General features: G+C 45.8%; 1 protein-coding gene across 1 annotated transcript in view; it reads left to right on the forward strand.

The window, feature by feature from the left end:
• LOC138467383 (zinc finger protein 91-like) overlaps positions 1–15,768 on the forward strand; it is a 257,857-nt gene extending 242,089 nt beyond the window's left edge. The window contains exon 11 of the mRNA XM_069607338.1: positions 147–15,768. Within this exon, the coding sequence (XP_069463439.1) occupies positions 147–1,372 (1,226 nt within the window). The 3' untranslated portion in view covers positions 1,373–15,768. The remainder of the gene's footprint in view (positions 1–146) is intronic.
• Positions 15,769–19,568: the final 3,800 nt, after the last annotated feature.

A 19,568-nucleotide genomic window follows, 5' to 3' on the forward strand; every position in this document is an offset into this window, starting at 1 on the left:
TGAAAAAGTGGAATGATTTTGGTAATTAGTTCTAAATTGATTTGGGCAATTATATGTAACATTCTGTTGTACTGTACAATTCTTCAACAAATCAATGAAGCTTCGGAGTTTGAAATTAATGTTGTGATTTTGTTTTATTTCAACAGATACTGCAGCTTGCAAGAAATCCAAAGAAGAGAATCATGAAATATGCACAGTCAAGGTCGAGGTTGATGACACTGGGTCGTGGCATGTAAAACAGCCTGTTGTCCAGACCGCAGAGATGAGAATAGGCATCCAGACACAAGGCAGGGCCAAGTGGAAGCACCGCAATGCGGGGGAAAACATTGCATGCATATGTTCTGAATGTGGGAGGTGCTTCAATAACATTTCAAGCCTCACTGACCATCAGCGAATTCACACAGATGAAATGCAGTATATCTGCACTGCGTGTGGGAAAACCTTCAGGGAGTCTTCACAGTTGGTTGAGCATCAGCTAATTCATACAGGTGAAAAACCATATGCATGTGGCGAATGTGGAGAAAGCTTTAGGGAGTCCTCGCAACTGGTGATTCACCAAAGGATACACACTGGCGAGAACGTGTATTCGTGTAATGATTGCGGGAAATATTTTCGACAGTCTGGAGATCTGACCATACACAGGAGAATACACACTGGTGAGAAACCATATACATGTGGCGAGTGTGGGATGAGTTTCAGAGGTTCTTCAAATCTGATCACTCATCAACGTATACATTCAGGAGTGAAACCATATACATGTAGTGAATGTGGTACTAGTTTTAGGCACTCTTCAGCTCTGACTGCCCATCTGCAAACGCATACACGTGAGAAGCCATATACATGTATCGAATGTGGAAAGCTTTTCAGCCGGTCTGCAGACTTGATCATACATCAGCGAACGCACACCGGTGAAAGGCCGTATACATGCAATGAATGTGGGAAGAGTTTTGGGCAGTCTGGTTATCTGACCATACACAAGCGCATACACACTGGAGAAAAACCATATAAATGTACGGACTGTGGTATGAGTTTCATAGGGTCATCAAATCTAATTACGCATCAGAGAATACATACAGGAGTTAAGCCGTATACATGTAGTGAATGTGGAAAGAGTTTTAGGCACTCTTCAGCTCTGACATCTCATCAGAAAATACATACAAGGCAGAAACCCTACATATGTTCCATATGTGGTAAAAGCTTTAGCCAACCAGCAGACCTGGGCATACACCTTCAAACCCATGCTACAGTAGAAGATGGATCTGCAACTGAGGGCAAAATGGAGGAAAAGGATAAGCCAGCAAAAAAAGAAGAGGTGTCCAGTCATGAAAACCTATGGGAAGTGGAAGAGTACAGCCTTGGTCAGCAGTCTTGATGGACTTGTGTTCCCCTGGTTCTTCAATGTATTAGCTGATTGCTAGTCCTCTGCAAGTTAAATACTGTGTCTATAAAGTTATTGGTCACACAGTGGACACTATAAATGGTCATGAGCCCAGACCTCTGGACTAGATCTACATAGCCAATAGGTAGCGGTGGTGGAATGAAGGAATGTCACAGGCAACAAATGGGAAGACTTCAGAAGTGATGAGCGAAGGATACCAAGCGTAATGGGACCAGTGAAGACAAATTCAACCAGTTGTAAAGTTGAAACCACATCAAAAGTAAATGATATTCGAAGGCAGGCAAAGGAATCGTGACTTGAATGGCATGAAGAACGTGCCGTCATAGGAAGTGTTCCTAAGTGCAAAATGAGGCACTCTATGCATCTACTTTTTATTGCTCAAAATATGTGCTCCTGCGCACACATTAATATTAAAATAAGGATCCGATTGACTTGAGTAGTCATTGAGTACTTCCAAAATTCAGACAACGCCTCTAGTGCTCTTTGTAGCATTTGCCAGGATTGTGGGGCCTGGATCTCCGCTAAAGCTACCAGGAAATAATGGTTGTAGAATGTATACAAACTTCACTAACGAATTGAGAAAAACGAATAATACTACATTTAAAGAAGCCGTACGCACATAACCACATTTCTTAGACAATATCATGGAATAAATACCTTGCGAAGTGAAATGCAAAACAATAGTTTTCTATCTTTGTGGAAAAAGCAATGGCTTAAGCAAGAGAGCTCTTTGGCTACGCACCAAGGAGGGGACTAGACTTGAAGCCCGTGAAAAGTAAATCTGCAAGGAAGGAAGTGGGGGCGGGAATATCTGAGCCCCCTTTCAAAATGGCAGCATTAACTCAGTCCCAAAAGATGATTCTTAATATAAATATCTATTTAAATTTTTTTAAATCAAAATTGGAGCACAAAGTAATAGATAGATCTGAACTATGAACTCTCAACTGACAACATTACTAATACTTTGAACTAATGATTGATTGTATGTGATGAGTATATTGCAGCCTTTATGGAAAGGAAGGGGGAGGGGGATTGGCTTCGGACATCTGACGCAACTTCAGTGCTGAATAGACTGTCTCCAGAAATGTAGTAATCCGTGAAAAGCAAATACTGTGTAAACATTTTGCACAAAGCATTCCCAAGACATTGAATATTTAAAGTCAAAAACATGTGACAAACATGCATGGGGTGGACAAAGAAGCAAAAAGTGATGTTAAGAGGCATGACTTTTCTCACCGTTGCCCATAATCCCACGATTGGGATCTTAGCCCGTCTGAAGGTGATGAAATGAGAGGCTCCAAACATCTGTTTGAACCAGTGTAATATCCGTCTCAGACAACATGTCTGCAATGCATCCATTACTGAGCTGTTACGTCATGTTCCCTGAAAAACTGTCCTTTGCCCAAAAATGGTTATCGAGTGGCTGCACACTGCCTGTGCAGTGCACTATGAGGTGCATTCAGATTGTACAACCTTCTCCATTATTATGAAGGCTTACCTTATTTCCTGTGTTCAGACTCTGTGTGACTTAGAGAGCAGACCAATTACTCAACCAGTATCAAGGCAATATTTCGAAAGGACAATAAAAGGAAGTCCTATAGAACCAAAGATTTGCTGACGCTGAACGCAAAAGCTTCCAGGCACTCCTCAGCAGTAAGCAGTTTCCAACATTCTTTTTCATTTGGTCTAAGGTCCTTGTGAGTGCATCAAAGAGTATGGCCAGGGCCCACAGACAAGCTTGGGATGTCACTGTCCAAGCATAAGCATCCCGGTCCCGTTCATAGCCTTCTCTCCTAGCTTGCTCTGGCTTATGCTCATAGTTCCAGTCCCTTGAGCTAGGAGTTTAGTGTCCTCTCTTAGCAATTTCGGGCATTGTATTTGAAGGATTTAAAACGCAAAAGTGACCACAGTTTATAGAAGCAACTTCAAGGGGCTAGCATAGAAATCGGGAGCCCAATTATGAAATCAACACTTGACCCTCCTTTGCAAGATTGGCTTTCCATAGTGGCCTCTGTGAGCCCAAATCTGTCTCCTTGTCGGAGGAATTGGACATACAAGAAATATGTTTACTTGGTCTGTCGGCTCTGCTGACTTGACATGGGATTTTCTCATGTCATTTATTTTGGTGGAGGGTGCTGAAGTTGGCAATCACATTTCTAAGAACTCTGTTTATGAGATTCTATCCACCATGATCCGCCAGGTGTCGCGTCCCTCCTTGGTGAAGACTGTGTTGGCTGAAGGACCACTTTATTCAGTATTATGTAAAAGGTATGCCAGAGGGAAGGGGTGGTGACCATCCTAGCATGGGACATAAGATGACCGAACCTTCTGAGAGTACAGTCCCTGTTGGATTGCTCTTTTTTTAAATCCTGTAAATATTCAACTTGTCAATGGTAAGCCAAGAAGCTAGCCTTGTTCTTTCTAACCCCTTTGAAATGTTAACCACTGTGTTTGCCTTAGCCTGACCCAAATGCTGGTGTGCCCAAAATCCCAGATTCATGTAAGTGATGGTTTTCTTTTCTGGACGTTGACCGTGGACTAATATGGCTATTGTAAAGCAGGTTATCTCTAAAACTCTATGGTGTCAGAAGCACTTTAAGCTTTCTTCTTGGGTAAAGCTCCATTTACGGCAGGCATTGTGGGGCAATGCCACAGGATTGCTCCAAGATGAAAACGGAAAACAGTGATGGCTGGGCTGTTTTGAATTAATCAAAACCAAGGGCATTGATCTAGTGAACCCACTACGCAATTGTTGTTCTAGCTGCTGTGCCACGCCACTATGGAAATGAAAAGACCGTACTACAATCACGCCTGGTCCAAACTCAAAGGGGGCAGCCCCGTCCCAACTGTCGGGTCACATCCCTTCTGCATGAGACGGATCTATGGGAACATTTCGAAAACAAAATTTCAAAGCCCAAAATACTGATGAAATGTTCTTTTTTTTTTTTACTCCATTTTCCCACATATATAAGTGGGGGAGATCCCCCGCAGCAGCCCAGTACATACCTCTCCACCTTTTTTTTTAATTAACTTACCCCCACACATGTATGTATGGTGAAATGGGGCTCTCAATATTCTGAATTTTGGGCTTCAGTTAGGGCTGAGGTATTTTGCTATAAGTCCCCAAGAGACCACAAGCGTCCCAGACATGTTTGGGCCGGAAGGTGGCAAGGGAGCAGCCGGCCTCTTCTGTAGGCTTTCACAAGGAGATTTTAGAGACCCGCGACAGTCGCCAGAAAGAAGCCCACTTTGCTCTGAGCTGAACACATGCTGCTTGTGTCCATCCACTGAATAATGGCATGTGGAGCTTTGTTTAGACACTGTACCTTGAGAACCATTCATTAAAGGCTTTTGACAAAGTACTGCACTTGCGCTTTGATGCTGCATTGTGCGGCTTCAAAAAGTGCCAACGCAGGTACAGCTTAGTGTTGACCGCTTCAGAGTACTACAGTGGTTATTGTTCAACTCAACAGTACTGTATCAATGGGCAAAGGATAAACGGCTGTGCACTCCGCGTGTATTCCAGCCTGTGATAGGCCTATTGCACTTCGCTCTCTTCCACCACCTTTTTGTCTAATGAGCAATGCCCGCACCTGAAGGTTCCATCCTGGATGTGTCGGCGTCGGAAACGTGCTACACAGATACCCGGAGACTATCCTATGGTCTGTTTGGTGAAGGAAGCAGCACCCAATTTCAGTGATGGGCGCTGCCTACACATGGGGTTTCACAGTACAGGAACAACTCTGCTGCATCATAGGAGTCTTGCCAAGCAGCTGCTGTCTGTCAAACATAAGGGATCACTAGAGTTTAACATGCCACTGCCCCCAAATGTCTGCTTTCCCAGCATCAGACCTCATGGCACTGGGGAGATTTTAAAAATAAATGCTGATCCACGACGTGTCTTGGTATTTTAAATGGAGGAATATCGTCATTGACCTTCTAGTGTGAACATCTTTCACTTTAGTTTCTCTTCCAATTGAAAATCTGTTTTGTGAAATGAACACAATTGCAATGCAAATGTCCTTTGTGTTTGGTACTAGTCTGGAGTGATCACCCTTGGCGCTGTTCTCTGTACAACCATGACCCACGAAGCTCACAGCTCACGCTGGCATGTCTTCCCTCGGCGTGTGGTAACCAGGACTTTTGTTTACCGTTGAGTTGTATTTTTAACTCTTTATTCCAATGTCCTGCTTTATTTGCATGTTTGCCCCTATCACAGTAATCCCTGTTATTTTCATTTTGGTGGGATTAAGACAGAAGGCGTTGGGGATTCAGGGAGGGTGAGGAAGCATACACAGTAAGGATAACACAGGGACACAGTCCAGCACCTAGCAATGGTGGTGAGAGGTAAGTGGTGTCCATCGAGGCAGTACCATGTGGGAAGAATGACCGTGGGACACGATTTAGGAATCATTGGTGGGGGGAGGGGTAGAAGTGCCATAGGAAACATTGGTCCAGGAATCATTGGGGGTGGGAAGAGGCGATGTGATCTAGGAAGCATCGGGTGTGAAGGAATGGCTTTGTGACCTCTTCCTGCAATCGGAGCCGATGGGCAGGAGTCACGGGCAGTAAAGCAATCCTGCGGGGTGCTCTAGTGACGCACTTCTGGAATGTGCATGGAGTGCAATGACCTACATAGTCCAGGAAGTACCTGAAGTCAAGATGACACAGACCCAATACAGAATCATTTGGGGCGCTGGGGAATGCATAATGACAGTCCAGGATGGATAATCAGGGGGCACAAACCACTAAGTAACGGTAGTTGAGAGGGGCGAGTGGGGTAGGCAGTGGGATAACCGCACACAGTTCAGGAAGCATCTGAGGCAAAGGTGAGAGGCAGGCGACATTGGTGGGTAAAGGTGGCAGTGAGGAGAGATGGTGACACTCTGGAAGATTCACAGTCCCAAAAGCACCAGGTCTGCATGAAAAACCTGTGAAGTCTGTATGCACCTCTGCTCTGTCCTCACTCTGGATATCGAAGTGCCTATGTGCTGTGGTCCTATTGTATATACACATCAACACCACCCGCCCCCTACTAATTGTATCATGCCTCGTGCTGCCACCATGGCCAAAAGTATCATCCACTACTGTTCTGTAAGCATTGTAATTTGGGGATCCTTGAAAGCAACCATGATCCTCCTATCTCAATGGAGCATCAGAATAAAGGCTCAACACTGACATTTTGAATAGACTGATGAAAAATGCAGTTAATCCTCTATGGGGCGTCATTTAGAAGAATTGGTGACTTGTATCTGCCCTCCTTTTCAGGAATTCAGGCCATGGTCATGTTCCCAAATCCTACCAGTGTTTCACTTTCTTGGTGAAATTATTGGGGAGACCAAACTGAGCAAGAGGAGGTTCTCGCCAGTGAGGCGATTGATCGTCTGTAGAGGACCAGTGCAATTTGCCTCCATTTCAGTGCCAATGATATTAGGCAGTTGTTGACCATTATCAGTAGCCCCGCTGACCTTGTGACCAATCCCCCTAGAAAGCCGGTGATATGAAGGTAAATCTGTGTATTGAGTAAGAGTGGAAGCCGATGCCCCGCGAGCAGAGCATTTAGATCTTAAATAATTGAGGTGTCAGTGGGGAACCTGCCTGGATAGCCCAAACTTCAGAAACAAACCCAGAGAAATGTTCTATGTTTACCCCCTGCACACGGTCTAGTTTAAAGAAGCGGAACCCCCTCAATGACTGCCCAGAATATGTTCTTAGAACACTTGCAATGCAGTAGTAATGGTAAAAGAAAAACAGAGAAACGCCTATGTAGAGTTCGCCTTATAAGGTACAATTTCCCAGTGATGATCCACTGTTTGACTGTTCTTCTGCAGGGGTTTCCACCCAGAATTCAGGTCCCTGACAGAAGGTCTGCTTAATGACGCTTTCATGCCGTGCCCAATCACCACCATAGTTGTTTGAATGCAGAGGCTTGTCTAGAAGTTGGTGTTTTGTGCCCACCCCACAGTATAGTTTGCAGAGGAAGCTGAAAAAGGGGAAAGAGTTTATGATTTGGCAGTAAAGAGAGCGGGTATAGGTCTGATTCATGGTTTGTTGTCGTGCAAGAGACTGTTCGTTTGTGATGAAACCGTGACGATTAGACTATGCTTGCCCCTGCACTTGGGCATGCTGATCTCACCATTCCAGCTCTGTTTATAAAGCACTGCCTGACCAGAACATTTTCACTTTAAGCAATATGCCATTATGATAGCCTGTGGTTACGCTGCTGTCCTGTAACCCGCCCTTAGCAGAATTTCATCCATTTAAATACCAAAGAATTTAAATATTATGGTGACTACAAATGGGGGACGGGGGGTCGAATTTCAAGCTCTAGTAGAGGAAGGTAATGTCCTCCTGATCAACCGCACAGCGTGTTGATACTGCATGTTTGTGTTTAGGTACGAGCAGGAGGTTGATCTACAGTAATTTTAGTGAGGAATTACTTTTGTGGGACTTCACTCCAGTATTGAGGCTCCGGTAGCCATGCCGTGCACACACATACTTAATGATACTGCTAATAACAAAAGCTTGAACTAGAACTCCTAATCCGAAGGCACGCCATTTGCAAAGGTGTCTTAGGTTTTTTTTATTTTTGAAGCACTGCCATGGTTTTCACAACTGTGGCAGTGGGAATCTCGTGGTTGGAAGATGGTGCGAAAGCTGACCCCAGGTGGTGATTTTGGACATTCTGTTAAACCTCCTCTTTGACGATGGTCAAGTTTCCATAATATACGCTGGAATCTTTTGGGTGAAACATTGCACAGAAGCCTGATCTCCTAAAGTCAGAAACTTGATCCCAAGAACATATTGAGATCGAAAGATGGCCAGACTCTCTCGTCCCTTTGAAATTTAGTTTGACCATTACGTTTTTGAGAAGGACAAAGCATAAGGGCTACCTTTTCCAGAAGTCTCGTACTGCTTACTAGAGAAGGGCATGAAAGGGCTTTGGACGAGTACATTATGTCCCTCATGGCAACCGTATATACAGGCACTGAGCTTCAACAATTTGAGATCTACTTTTAGGAGGTTTTAAATATTAAACCTTTTAGGGAGCCTACAGTTTTTACATAAGTAAAATTAGTTTATTGTTTCATCCTCTACCTATTTTCCAGCTACAGGGTGCGGGGGGTGGGGGAGGGGAGTTTGGGATCCATCTGTTGTATGTTTAACCTTTCTCTTGTTTTTGTGAACTGCTTTTAGGCCCTGAAAGGAGACATGACTTGAGAGGATGTGCATGTCCATTATGGCAGCAATGGGCAAAGTAAAAGGTCACATTTGCTTTAACTTCGCTCTTAATCCTGCCCCACCAATAGCAGCAGAATTGTACTACTATCAACAGTAGTACCTCTAATACCAGCAGTAGCAGCATTGCTAGTAGCAGCTTTTTTACTGCCACTACCAATATACCGTCTATTAGCAATGAAAACTACTACCAGTAATCGTAGCAGAACTATTACCAGTAGTAGTAGTACTACTGGTAATAGTGCTGCTACGATTACTACTACTGGCAGCAGGTGCTTAACCGGCTAGTACTACTACAAGTACTAGTAGCACTGCTTCCCATAGAAGAGGTTGTACTACTGCACTAATACTGGATGTAACACTGGTTGTACCAATGCCAGTAGTAATTCTAATCATGGTACTACTGCTTTTGTAACTGGTTATAGTTCTGCTACGTCTGCTAGTATACAAATACTACTGATGGTGTTCGTACGCTTACTGGTAGTTGTAATGACCATAATATTACTACTGCAGTTCTACTAGCAGTACTGATACTAGTACTGCTACCAGTGGCAGTACTACCACTAATGGTAGTACTACTACATTTTACTTGTTGTAGTAATAGTACTGTCATTAGTGACAGTTCAACCATTAATGGTGTTACTACAACATTGGTTTGTTGTTGTTGTAGTAGTAGTGTTGCCACTTCTGTTAATAGTAGTAATGCTACAATTGGTGATGGCGGCAGTTGTACTAGTATTTACGCTTTTACTATAAGACATGCATTATTCACCGTAATCGTATTTCTGATGATTGTATCTGCTTAGATTCACATGCTGTGCATATAGTTTGACATCTAATGGTAATCGCAGAGTATTGCATCTTTTTTTTCAAATATCGAAATGGGTGTGACTGTAACACTATCCCTGACGTGTAGTGTACCCAAAATCCCTCGCGCATCGAGGCCCCACCGGTTGTTTTTTTCTGCCGTGAGGGAGCCTTATAGTCTGCGTGAACGAGTACAGAAGAGAGAAGGTGTAAGAAGTCTATATTCCTTCTACTCCAAGAGGGGAGGAAGGGTGAGCGCATGTGAATCTAAGCAGATACAATCAACAGAAATATGATTACGGTGAGTAATGTATGTCTTCTGATGCTTGTAGATCTGATTAGAATCACATGCTGTGCATAGACTAGCGAGCAGTACCAGAGATGGTGTTGGGATGTGTGAAGGAACGCTAGCAAAGAGATGTCTTAGCACCGCTTGTCCTACTCGAGCATCAGACCTAGAGCGTGTATCTAGGCAGTAGTGTAGTGTAAAGGTGTGTACAGAACTCCAGGTTGCCGCTTTGCAAATGGGGGGAAAAGAGGCTACCATAGCATTAATTGCAAATGTTCCTCTAGATTCCAAGTCGAGTGAGCTCTAGGCATGAAGGGTAGCTCTCTCTTGGCAAGAGTGTAACCGTGTGATACAGTGTACGATCCTCCTTGAAATAGCTGAGAGACATGGTCCTCTTCTCTACCAGCTGCCAAAGATACAAAGAACTGGTTTGTTTTTCTTAGTGGCTTTGTCTTTTCCAAATAGTACATTACTGCTCTCCTCGCATCTAGTGTGTGGAGGCTCCTTTTTGCCACGTTAGTGGGGTTTTGGAAGAAGGTGGACAGTTCGGTGGACTGGTTCACATGGAACCTGGAAATAAATTGTGACGCAAAGCATGGATGTGTGCGCAAAACCACCTTGTCTTTGTGAATTGTAACAAATGGATCTTGAACTAAAATGGCCTTTAGTTCACACCCTCCTTATAGAAGTAATGGCCACTAAGAAGGCAGTCTTGTAGGGGAGTGCTTTAAGGCTAGCCTTATGCATCGGTTCAAAGGGAGGTCCCATTTAGCCTGGTGAGGACAACATTCAGGTCCCATCTGGGAGCTGGGTTGGAAAATATGGGGATGAAGTCTCTTTAACCCCTCCATAAAGGCTTTAATGACAGGAATCTTCCACCATGAAACCCTGCTCTCGGACGTGGTGTATGCAGAAAGAGCGGCTAGGTGGACCTTTAGAGAGTTAAAAACCAGCCCTGAATCTAATATGTGAGTTAGGTAAAGGATGATGTCTTTAGGAGAGCAGGTAATAGGGTTGACGTCCTTGGTGTTGCGCCAGGTAACAAAGCACTTCCATTTGTTGCAGTATCAATGTCCGGTGTCAGGCATGTGTGCCTCCCCAAGTATGTGCATGCATCTCTGGGGGAGTTGAAGGTGTCCAAACTCTGACCTCAGGAGCCAGACTGCCAAGTTGAGTGTTTGGGGTCATGGATGCAGTGTCACTGCCTGATCCTGGGACAGCATGTTGTACAGGCATGGCAGGGTGGGAAGACTGACATCGTCAAGAGATGTGAGAACCAGGTCTGGTAGGGCCACCAGGATCATCGTGACTGGTTCCTGGTGCATCTTGTGCACTATTATGTTGAGTAGGGGAATCGGGGGAGGAGGGGCAAAGGAGCGTAGGAAGATCTCACGGACCATGTTATCCAGAGACCGTTCCCTTCGGAGCGGTTCTGAGGGTATCTGGAGGCATAGCCTGGGCATTTTCCAGAGTAGTGAACAGGTCGATCTCTGGGAGTTAAATGTCCTTTAGAAGCCGCCACTCATGCTCTACAGGTGTGGGGGGGGTCCTCTGCTGAGTACATCTGCCAGAAGATTGCGTTCCCCTGGAACATGTTGTGAGAGGAGGAACATATTGTGTTTGAGTGCCCACTTCCAGATGTTCTGCGACAGTCTGGCTAGCCCTAGAGAGTGAGTGCCCCCTTGTTTGTTCAAGTAGTACAAGGCCGTGGTACTGTCAGTGAGGAGTAGAACCGTCTTCCCCTGGAGGTGTGCCTGGAAGGCCTTCAGCGACTTGAACACTGCTAGAAGCTCCAACAGTTTGATGTGATTGGACGCTAATGATGGAGACCACATGCTCTGCGCCATCTGTTGAAGGTGGTGAGCCCCCACTCTACTGCGGGGTGATGAAGGTTTTTCCCTGCAGAAGGTTTTCCCTTCACCACCACTGCAGAGACTGAACGAGGGCTGTCAAGACAACCACTAGATCGTCCCACCGGCCCGACACTATTGGCTCGAGATCCACTCCTGCATGGGGCGCATGCCCAAACGAGCGTGAGGAACCAGGAAGACTCAGGAAAACATCCTCACCAGCAGCCGCATGAGCTTTCGTACAGTCTCCCGGTGACTGGTTACATAGCGCGGGATCTGGAACAGCATGTTTTGAACCCTCTCGTTGGAGAGGAAGACGAGCCCATCTTCTGTCTGAATTAGAGCCCCCAGAAACTGTTTGACTTGGTTGGGGGGGGTCAAACTGGATTTCTTCTCGCTGATTGAGAATCCTAGGTTGAAGAGAAGATCCACAGTCTTCTGGGTATTTGTCTGGCATGTTCCGTACAAATCCCCTGTTATGAGCCAGTCGTCGAGGTAGGGATAGACTGGGATAGACTGGGATGGACTGCCTGCTCAGGTGAGCCGCCAGTACCTTTTGTGAACACCCTTGGCGCTGAGGCAATGCCAAAGGGGAGACCCTTGAACTCATGGTGGGTGTCCTCTATCATGAACCTGCTGTACTTTGTGCGCTGGCAACATTGAAATATGAAAATATGCATCTTTCATGTCCAAAGCAGTGGGATTACTTCCTGAAGAGTTGTCATCCTGAACTTTTGAGGTTTGACATGCTTGCTTGCAGGGCGCAGGTCTAGAACAGGGCGCATGGTGAGATCCTTTTTCGGTACAAGGAAGTACACTGAATAGATACCCTTGTTTACCCGGAAAAGGGGGAACGACTTTGCTGGCGCACTTTTCCATTAGGACCTGAACTTCTTCCAGCAGGATACGCAGATGTTCTAGTGACAGGCGTCGGCTGTTTGCTGGGTGGTAGTGGGGTGGTCTGAGGAATTCTATACAGTACCCGTGTGCGACGGTCTTTAGCACACACTGATCGGAAGTTATTCCCCCTCCCAAGTGTGGAGAAATGACAGGCAACCCCCGACCGGGGAAGCGTGGAAGGGGACCTGTACCGACAAGTCACTTTGAATTGGAGGCCGGGGAGCCTCTGGAAGCAGAGTTTCTACCTCTGCCTTTACCCTGATAACAACCATGTTGGTGATACTGAAAATTGCCAGTGGACCCCTGTCCGGAGGACCAGTGGGAACCTCCCGAGCCATATTAAACATGGAGAGAAAGGGAGGATGGCCACGAAAGGGCCAGCGGGTGTTAGGGCGGAGAGAGTAAGAAAGGTGCCAGGTGTTTCTTAATGGAGTGTAATAAGGGTATTGCTTGGCTAACCGGTGCCTTCTCCTTGAGGATGTTCTCCACGAAGTTTGAGTCTAGGGCGGCATTGTGTGTTACAATGTTAAAGTGTTCGGCTGCTCTTGTTAGAAGAGTTAAACAACATTTGGTCGTCTGTGGGTGATGAGTTTCTTGGTAGAGGAGCAGTGGACGCTTCCAGACAGAAGTCTGGATTGGGGTCATGTGGTGGTGTGTTTTATGTGCCCTGTTCGTCCACCTGGTCCCAGTCTGGGTCTGAAAGGTGGGGTCCGGTTATATGGGTCAAAACCCCCACAAGATATATCTTGGCTGGACCATCGGGGTCATCCCCAAAGATATCGGCCTGGTGCTCCTGGGGTTCCTCCAAAAAGGGCAATTGAGCACCAGAGGAAGAGAGTTTCTGGGACTTAGAGGGGATGAGGCATGAGGCTACCTTTTTGTATGCCTCTTCAAAATCATACTGTTCTGAAAAGTTGATGAACTCAGCCCATCTTGGCCATACACTCCTCAAATTGTTCCATGCTACATTCTGAGGAAGCTGAAGGGTCAGGGGGTGGGAAAGGCTGCCCAGAAGCGGATGAACTCTTATGTAAGGCCATAGAAAGAGGTTGGGAGGCCTTGGGAAGAGGGGACCTAGCTGAAGACTCTGGCTGTTGAAACAGTAACCAAAGGTTTCTTGCAGAGCTTTGGAAGCACTATCGACGGCTTAGAGGATATCGGTGCATTTGTAGGCACTGCAGCGGCCGACGAAGCTAGTGTCTTTCGGCGTTCTAGTGCCTTTGGACGGAAACGTGCCAGTAACAGGAGTTTTAAGGGGACCGCTCGTTCCAGAGGAAGTTGTATGCCCATTTGCATGCCATGCTTGCGTGGAGGGCGCTGAACAGCTGAAAGTCTTTGGCGGGCCTACGGTCGTTGATTTTTTTTGACAAACTCGTCGAAGAGGCCTTGTGGGTTGTGTGCTTAGGGACACGTGGTGTGTGAGTACCCTTGCCACTGGGGTGTGACTTCCCCATAGCAGTGCCGTCCGCATGCCTATCTGGGCCAAGGATGAACCCATTGGAGCATCTAGGCTCTCTGGAAAGGTTGATGGTGCCCGCATCAGAGCCATGGCTACCGACGGATTCCTCGCCTGAAGCGCGGTTTTGGGCCTGCATAGCGTAGGCCGCCCACTGCTTAGTCTGCCTGTCTTTGATCGTCTTAGGCCGAAATAGCTTACAGGCCTTAAACAAGACCTCGTCGATCCCACAAGGGAGACACCTGTTACACTGCAGATAGAGTCCTATCCTTAGCAGAGCGTAGTGGTAGCCAGACCAAGAGGAAAGGAAGGGGGTGAAAGAAATGCATTCGCGGTTAGAGAAGATGATAACAGGGCCCCACTCTCCCTACTGTATAGGCTGGGCCTGAGGGCCAGGGCCACACAGTGAACAGTTGCCGAGCAGTTGTAGATGGCGGCGTCAGCGAGCAGGAAACCCATGATACAGCTGTCAAGATGATGGTTGAAGATGATTGAACCACCACAGGCTGTAGGATTAGATAAACATAGCAATATGAAACTCTTACGAGCTCCGCATAAGGGACCAACTAGGTTGGTGGAAAAAAACAATCTGTGGGACTTCGACACGAGGGATTTTGGGTACACTACACGTCGCGTTAGGGATAGTGTTAGTCACGCTCATGTCGATGTGCCTTTCGATCTTCGGAGAAAAAAATAATGCAGTACCACTAGATGCCGGGCTACATGCACAGTATGTGATTCTAAGCAGATCCGCAAGCGTCAGAAATAAGATTACTACCAGTATTAGTACTGCTAATGGCATCAGGAGTACTGCTGCTGGTTCAGTAATAATACTACGGCTATTAGTAGCACTTCTAATTCTCGATCAACTACATTGGGGCCGGGTTTGTAGATAAGTATTCCTGTTGGCATAAAGTAACACATGACATTTTTGGGTTTATAATGAACCTGCATCCTGCACGACCTCTCCACCTCTGATGTCACTTCTTCTTTAAAATGCTTGAAAGTTGCTCACAAAATGTAGGCCAAACATAGGAAAACAATGTTGAAAATGCGATGGAACGCAATGCTTTTTCACTGGAAAACGTGAGGTTTTTGTCAAAACTGTAGGTCCTCTTTATTGTAAGTGTCTCTTCTGCTGTATAACAGAATCCAGTTAATTGCCATGTGCGATTCCTCTAAAGCTTCCATGGCCACCTCTGCATGCAGGATATGACTGTACAATATACAACATCCGCTAAACCTGTATGGCTAGTACTCCAATCTATTAGCAATGTTTTCTGTGATATAGGGCGGTCCGTTTGTCTCATGGAAAGGCAAAGGTTCTACCGTGTAGAAGCTTTGAGCTGAGCGTGAAAGAAGAAACAGCCTTTTGGAACTGTTGTATCCAAGGATTTTTCAGTTGAATAAACACTAATTAAAACCATGAAGCCTCGCAAAACCAGGGTGAGAATTCAAGGGAAAAGTGGACTCTGCAGCGACCCTGTGATGGATGCTGGGTCTTACTCCTGGTGTCGTTTGCTGAACTGCCCCTACTGTTCAATGCCTTCAGCAAGTGTTTCTTGGCTACGCCCCCAGAAGTCATTTACACAAAATCATGGTTTTCTCCATCGTGCCATTATTGATGATTACAAAACACTGCGAAAGCAGATTTGGCTGGATTGTGCATCATCATGTATGCTAATTCACTAAACCTATTTTATCTTGCAGGTGTACCCCACGTCCTGTGCTTGTTTTAATTTGATCTGATTAACTGTTCATCTTCTACCTGATTTTAATAATCAATTAACCTAATGTGTAAATAAATGTTATCTTATAAATGGAAGAAGCATCATTCGTGGTTAGTGTTGTGTGGCTGCATCAGTATGGTCTCTGAAGGGAGGGCGGAGGAGGGGCCGGGGGGGAGTGATGTCCTGGCTTGGTATATGTTAACCAATAGACCTGCTCTCTCCCTGTTTTCTGCCAAGATCTGCTATACCTGTCTTGGGCTCCGTGCCACTTCAGGCAAGATTGCATGGGTGTCCCACATGCTTTTCTTACCAGAAAGTCGATGCCCAGTTTTGTTGGCATCCAGTCATGAATGAATAAAAGATGCTTCTTGCTTGGTTAACAATCCACATTCCTGACCTAATACATATAAGGTGGCAATATCCTTAAACCCAGCAATCGCTCTTCTCCAATGAAATTGGAATCCACAGTGCATATAACGAGCGAAGTGATTACCACATTACTTCAGATGACAGTCCATCCGTGCACCACAAGACGCAGCCAATGGGCGGTACAAGTCTTAGCAAACCAAGTCACTTGGGTATTCTACATGTTATCATGATGAATCAGCCGGACATTACAAGGCTCAGCTAGCCAAGTGAAATTAACATGTGGGTCAACATGCGTAAGTTACCCAGACAGTCCACACCTCAGCAAGCTAAGCTAGCTGTGAATAGCAAAGCGGAACAGGCCACGTCAAAAGGATGTGTTACAGGTTTCACAATAGAACCCGCTTTTCTTCTAGCATTCACTGCATCCATTGTTGCTGGTTTGGAACACTGTAAAGAAACACTCTTACTGTTGCCTAATTTGATTTCACCAGGATTCTGTCCCAGGTGGCACAGAAAACTCTCTTGAGTCTCTAGAACAGTTTAAGGATTTTTATTAAGGTCTTTGTGGGGCCTAGGGCCGTCACCCTCCCTCCCTCCCTCTCTCGTCTTGCCACAACCCTCCTCCCTAGCTCGGGTGTCCGGAACACTGGTTAGTGCTAGCAAATGTTGAACCCTAGTGTCTGATATCTGTCTTACACGAACAATCGTTATAATTATTCGGGTATTTGAGTGCAGACCTAGAGGCAGGAAGCAACGGAGCACTTTACAATCATAGGGGGAAGAAGGTGGTGAGGGTAGCAGATGAACAAGATAATGGGGCACTCACGAGAGGGGGAGGCTGGGCCATTTGGTAGCAAGGGTTCTACAAGGTGAGGAACCAGTGGAGAACAGATCACCCTGTCTCATGTAGGATGGAGAGTGGAGGGCGTTGTTACCTAAATGGAGGCTGTCTAACTGTTAAAGAGACTTTCTAACTTTCCCCACTATCCGCAAAGGTCAGTGTTCTAATTGGTATTGGGATCGTGCTGTGCACTTGATCTGTGGGTTGCAGCGTGTTCACCTCCTCCTTTATACTCTATTTGCTCTCCTCCTGACTCCTCCCATTAATCATCTTTCCAGTCTGATGGTTCACTCCTCCTGTCTCTTGTTGACTCTCTTCCCACTTCTACTCCTTCCCATACTACGCCTTTTCCTACTACTCCCATTAGATAGATCCCTTTGCTTATGTCAGGCAATAATAGGTTTTCCTTGTGAGCAAACTAAAAAGGGGCCATCCCTGCCACAGATTCTCACGCTTTGTGCTCAGCGTGCTTGTGCCTAGAGCGCACCTGTGGGATCTCTGCCTCAGCTGGAACAAGCTCTGTCAAGGCCTTTGGCCATTGACTTCTGGCACTTGGAAGATCTTTTTGTTGTTATTGTGAGGCCACCTCCACTGTAACACCTGCAGGAGTTCCTGGTGAGGAGGGAAACGGTGGCATGTAAATGGTGCACCTTCTTTTAGGGTGCCCTGATCTGAATACTCCCTCTCAGGGCTCTCCCAGCCTGTGAGGTGTTAACGTGGCTCTTTGATGACAGAAGGTGACTAAGGTTCCCAGTCTAGGGGCTAAAACTGGAGGCAACCCCAATGTCCCCCCTAATTGAGGTAATTCTGGGCACATGAATGAGGCTCACCACACTGTGCCCAATTCCAGACCAAGGTACCTGGTTCCCCAGTGCATGGCTAAACCCAATCAAATATCTGAGGATGTTTCAAATAAGACTAAAAGGAGGGCTGAGGCTTCCGCAGGCCTCCTTTTTAGCCTTCTTTGTAACATCTGAGGAATCGGGCCGTTGCTAGCATCTGATGAATTCCTTAATCCTGTGGCCTGTGCTACCCACTATGGGAAGCTGCACCTGGTCGTATTCTGTGGTACGCGCAGCAGATCTTAAGCAGATGGCAGGCAGCATGCCAAGGGACTGCACATTGGCAGCTGTTTCCTCAGCAGCCCCTGTGACCAGGGAACTCCTGGGCCTGCCAATGCTGGTTGCTGTATTTAAAAAGACCGATTCTCACTAGGAATCTTCTTTCATGTTTGCATAAAAAATTCTATCAAATGTTTCTGTTTGTAGACCAAAGTTCACGTCATTCGGTGGTGCAATGAAGTTATATTGCCTATCAAAATTGTACACACTCTTTTGATGAGGTCCCACTGTCTAATACGGGGAAACTGCTTTAAGTTCAACAGGCAATAAAGAACGGCGCAATCTTCCTAGTGGATCTTAAGTTATCAACTGTATTGGGATATGTTGGCAGAAATGTGTCAAATTATCTAACCAGGGACACAATCAGTTATGTCTTGTAATGTTTTCATGTCATCTTCGGGATTTAACAGGGTTTAATGTGTGTGTATAGGTATATATATATTTATTAAGTGAAACCATTCTTGAATCATCCCTAATAGTGTGTGAATATCTGCATGTGTATGTTCAGCCCGTTGTATGTTCTGTTGTGTGCTAAGTCAGACTTGGGAGACGGACAAGAGGTCATGTTTGAGACGTGAAGTATGTTGCACCAAAGGAAATACGGCCTTCCTGTGCTAACTTCTAAGGTGCTTTGCCCCATGTCAAAAGAAAATAACAAAAGGGTGTTTGTCAGGATTTCTTACAACAAAATTCAGTCCTCCGTGCAAACATAATCTACCCTAAATTTGCTCACCACTAATTGAATAGACTAACCTACATTTAACTAGAAAGGCCTATCGGGGATTGTATCTCATCCTGGATAGGGTGGCTGGTTTCTGACCCTCACCCGAAATGCCTCCTTGGCTTTTCCCAGGCCATGTGCCTGTTTATACAGTTCAAAAAGACTCTTTAGTCTTGCTCTTTTCCTGGTGGAGGTTGGCTCCCGACCCCAGCCCAACTGTCTGTATTTCTTCTCACAGTTCAAAGTGTCTCTTTATTCTTCATTTTCGCTTGAAAGAACAATCTCTGACACCTGTAGTTGAGCTGTGATTACTCTGCCTCGGAATACTGTTTCTCTCAGTCCACCTAAGCTTTGTGTCTTTCTGCATCTTTGACAACTGATTCTCCCACACCACCTGGAGATATGGTTTCTCTTGGGGAACCACTTCACATGTCCCACTTTGGGACCTTACGCCGCCTTGGTGTTCTGTTTCTTCTACCCTGCCTTTGGGTCCTATTACTCTCACCCTGCCCTGGGTTTTCTGGTCTCTAAACTTGTCTTGGGTTTTCCTCTATTCCACCACAGCTTAGGGTATTTTGTCTCCCACCTGTCTTGGGGTCTCTTTTTTTTCTGTCTCTCAGCCCCTCTTGGGCATTGGTCGGGTCTCATCGCTATTCTTTTTTTAAATTTGTTTTTTTTGGCATTTCGTAAATTACAAACATTAACACCCGCTTCCTAAAAACCCAACCACACTACCCCCGTCCCCTCGATTTCCCCCCCCCCTCTGGTCCCTTGCATGGTATATATTGCAATGTTCATAAAGTCACTGAATACCAAGGAGTCAAAGATGTTGGGGGCATTATGGAA

The sequence above is a fragment of the Ambystoma mexicanum genome, chromosome 4q (assembly GCF_040938575.1).
Source record: "Ambystoma mexicanum isolate Mex_15411 chromosome 4q, UKY_AmexF1_1, whole genome shotgun sequence".
Lineage (NCBI taxonomy): Eukaryota > Metazoa > Chordata > Amphibia > Caudata > Ambystomatidae > Ambystoma > Ambystoma mexicanum.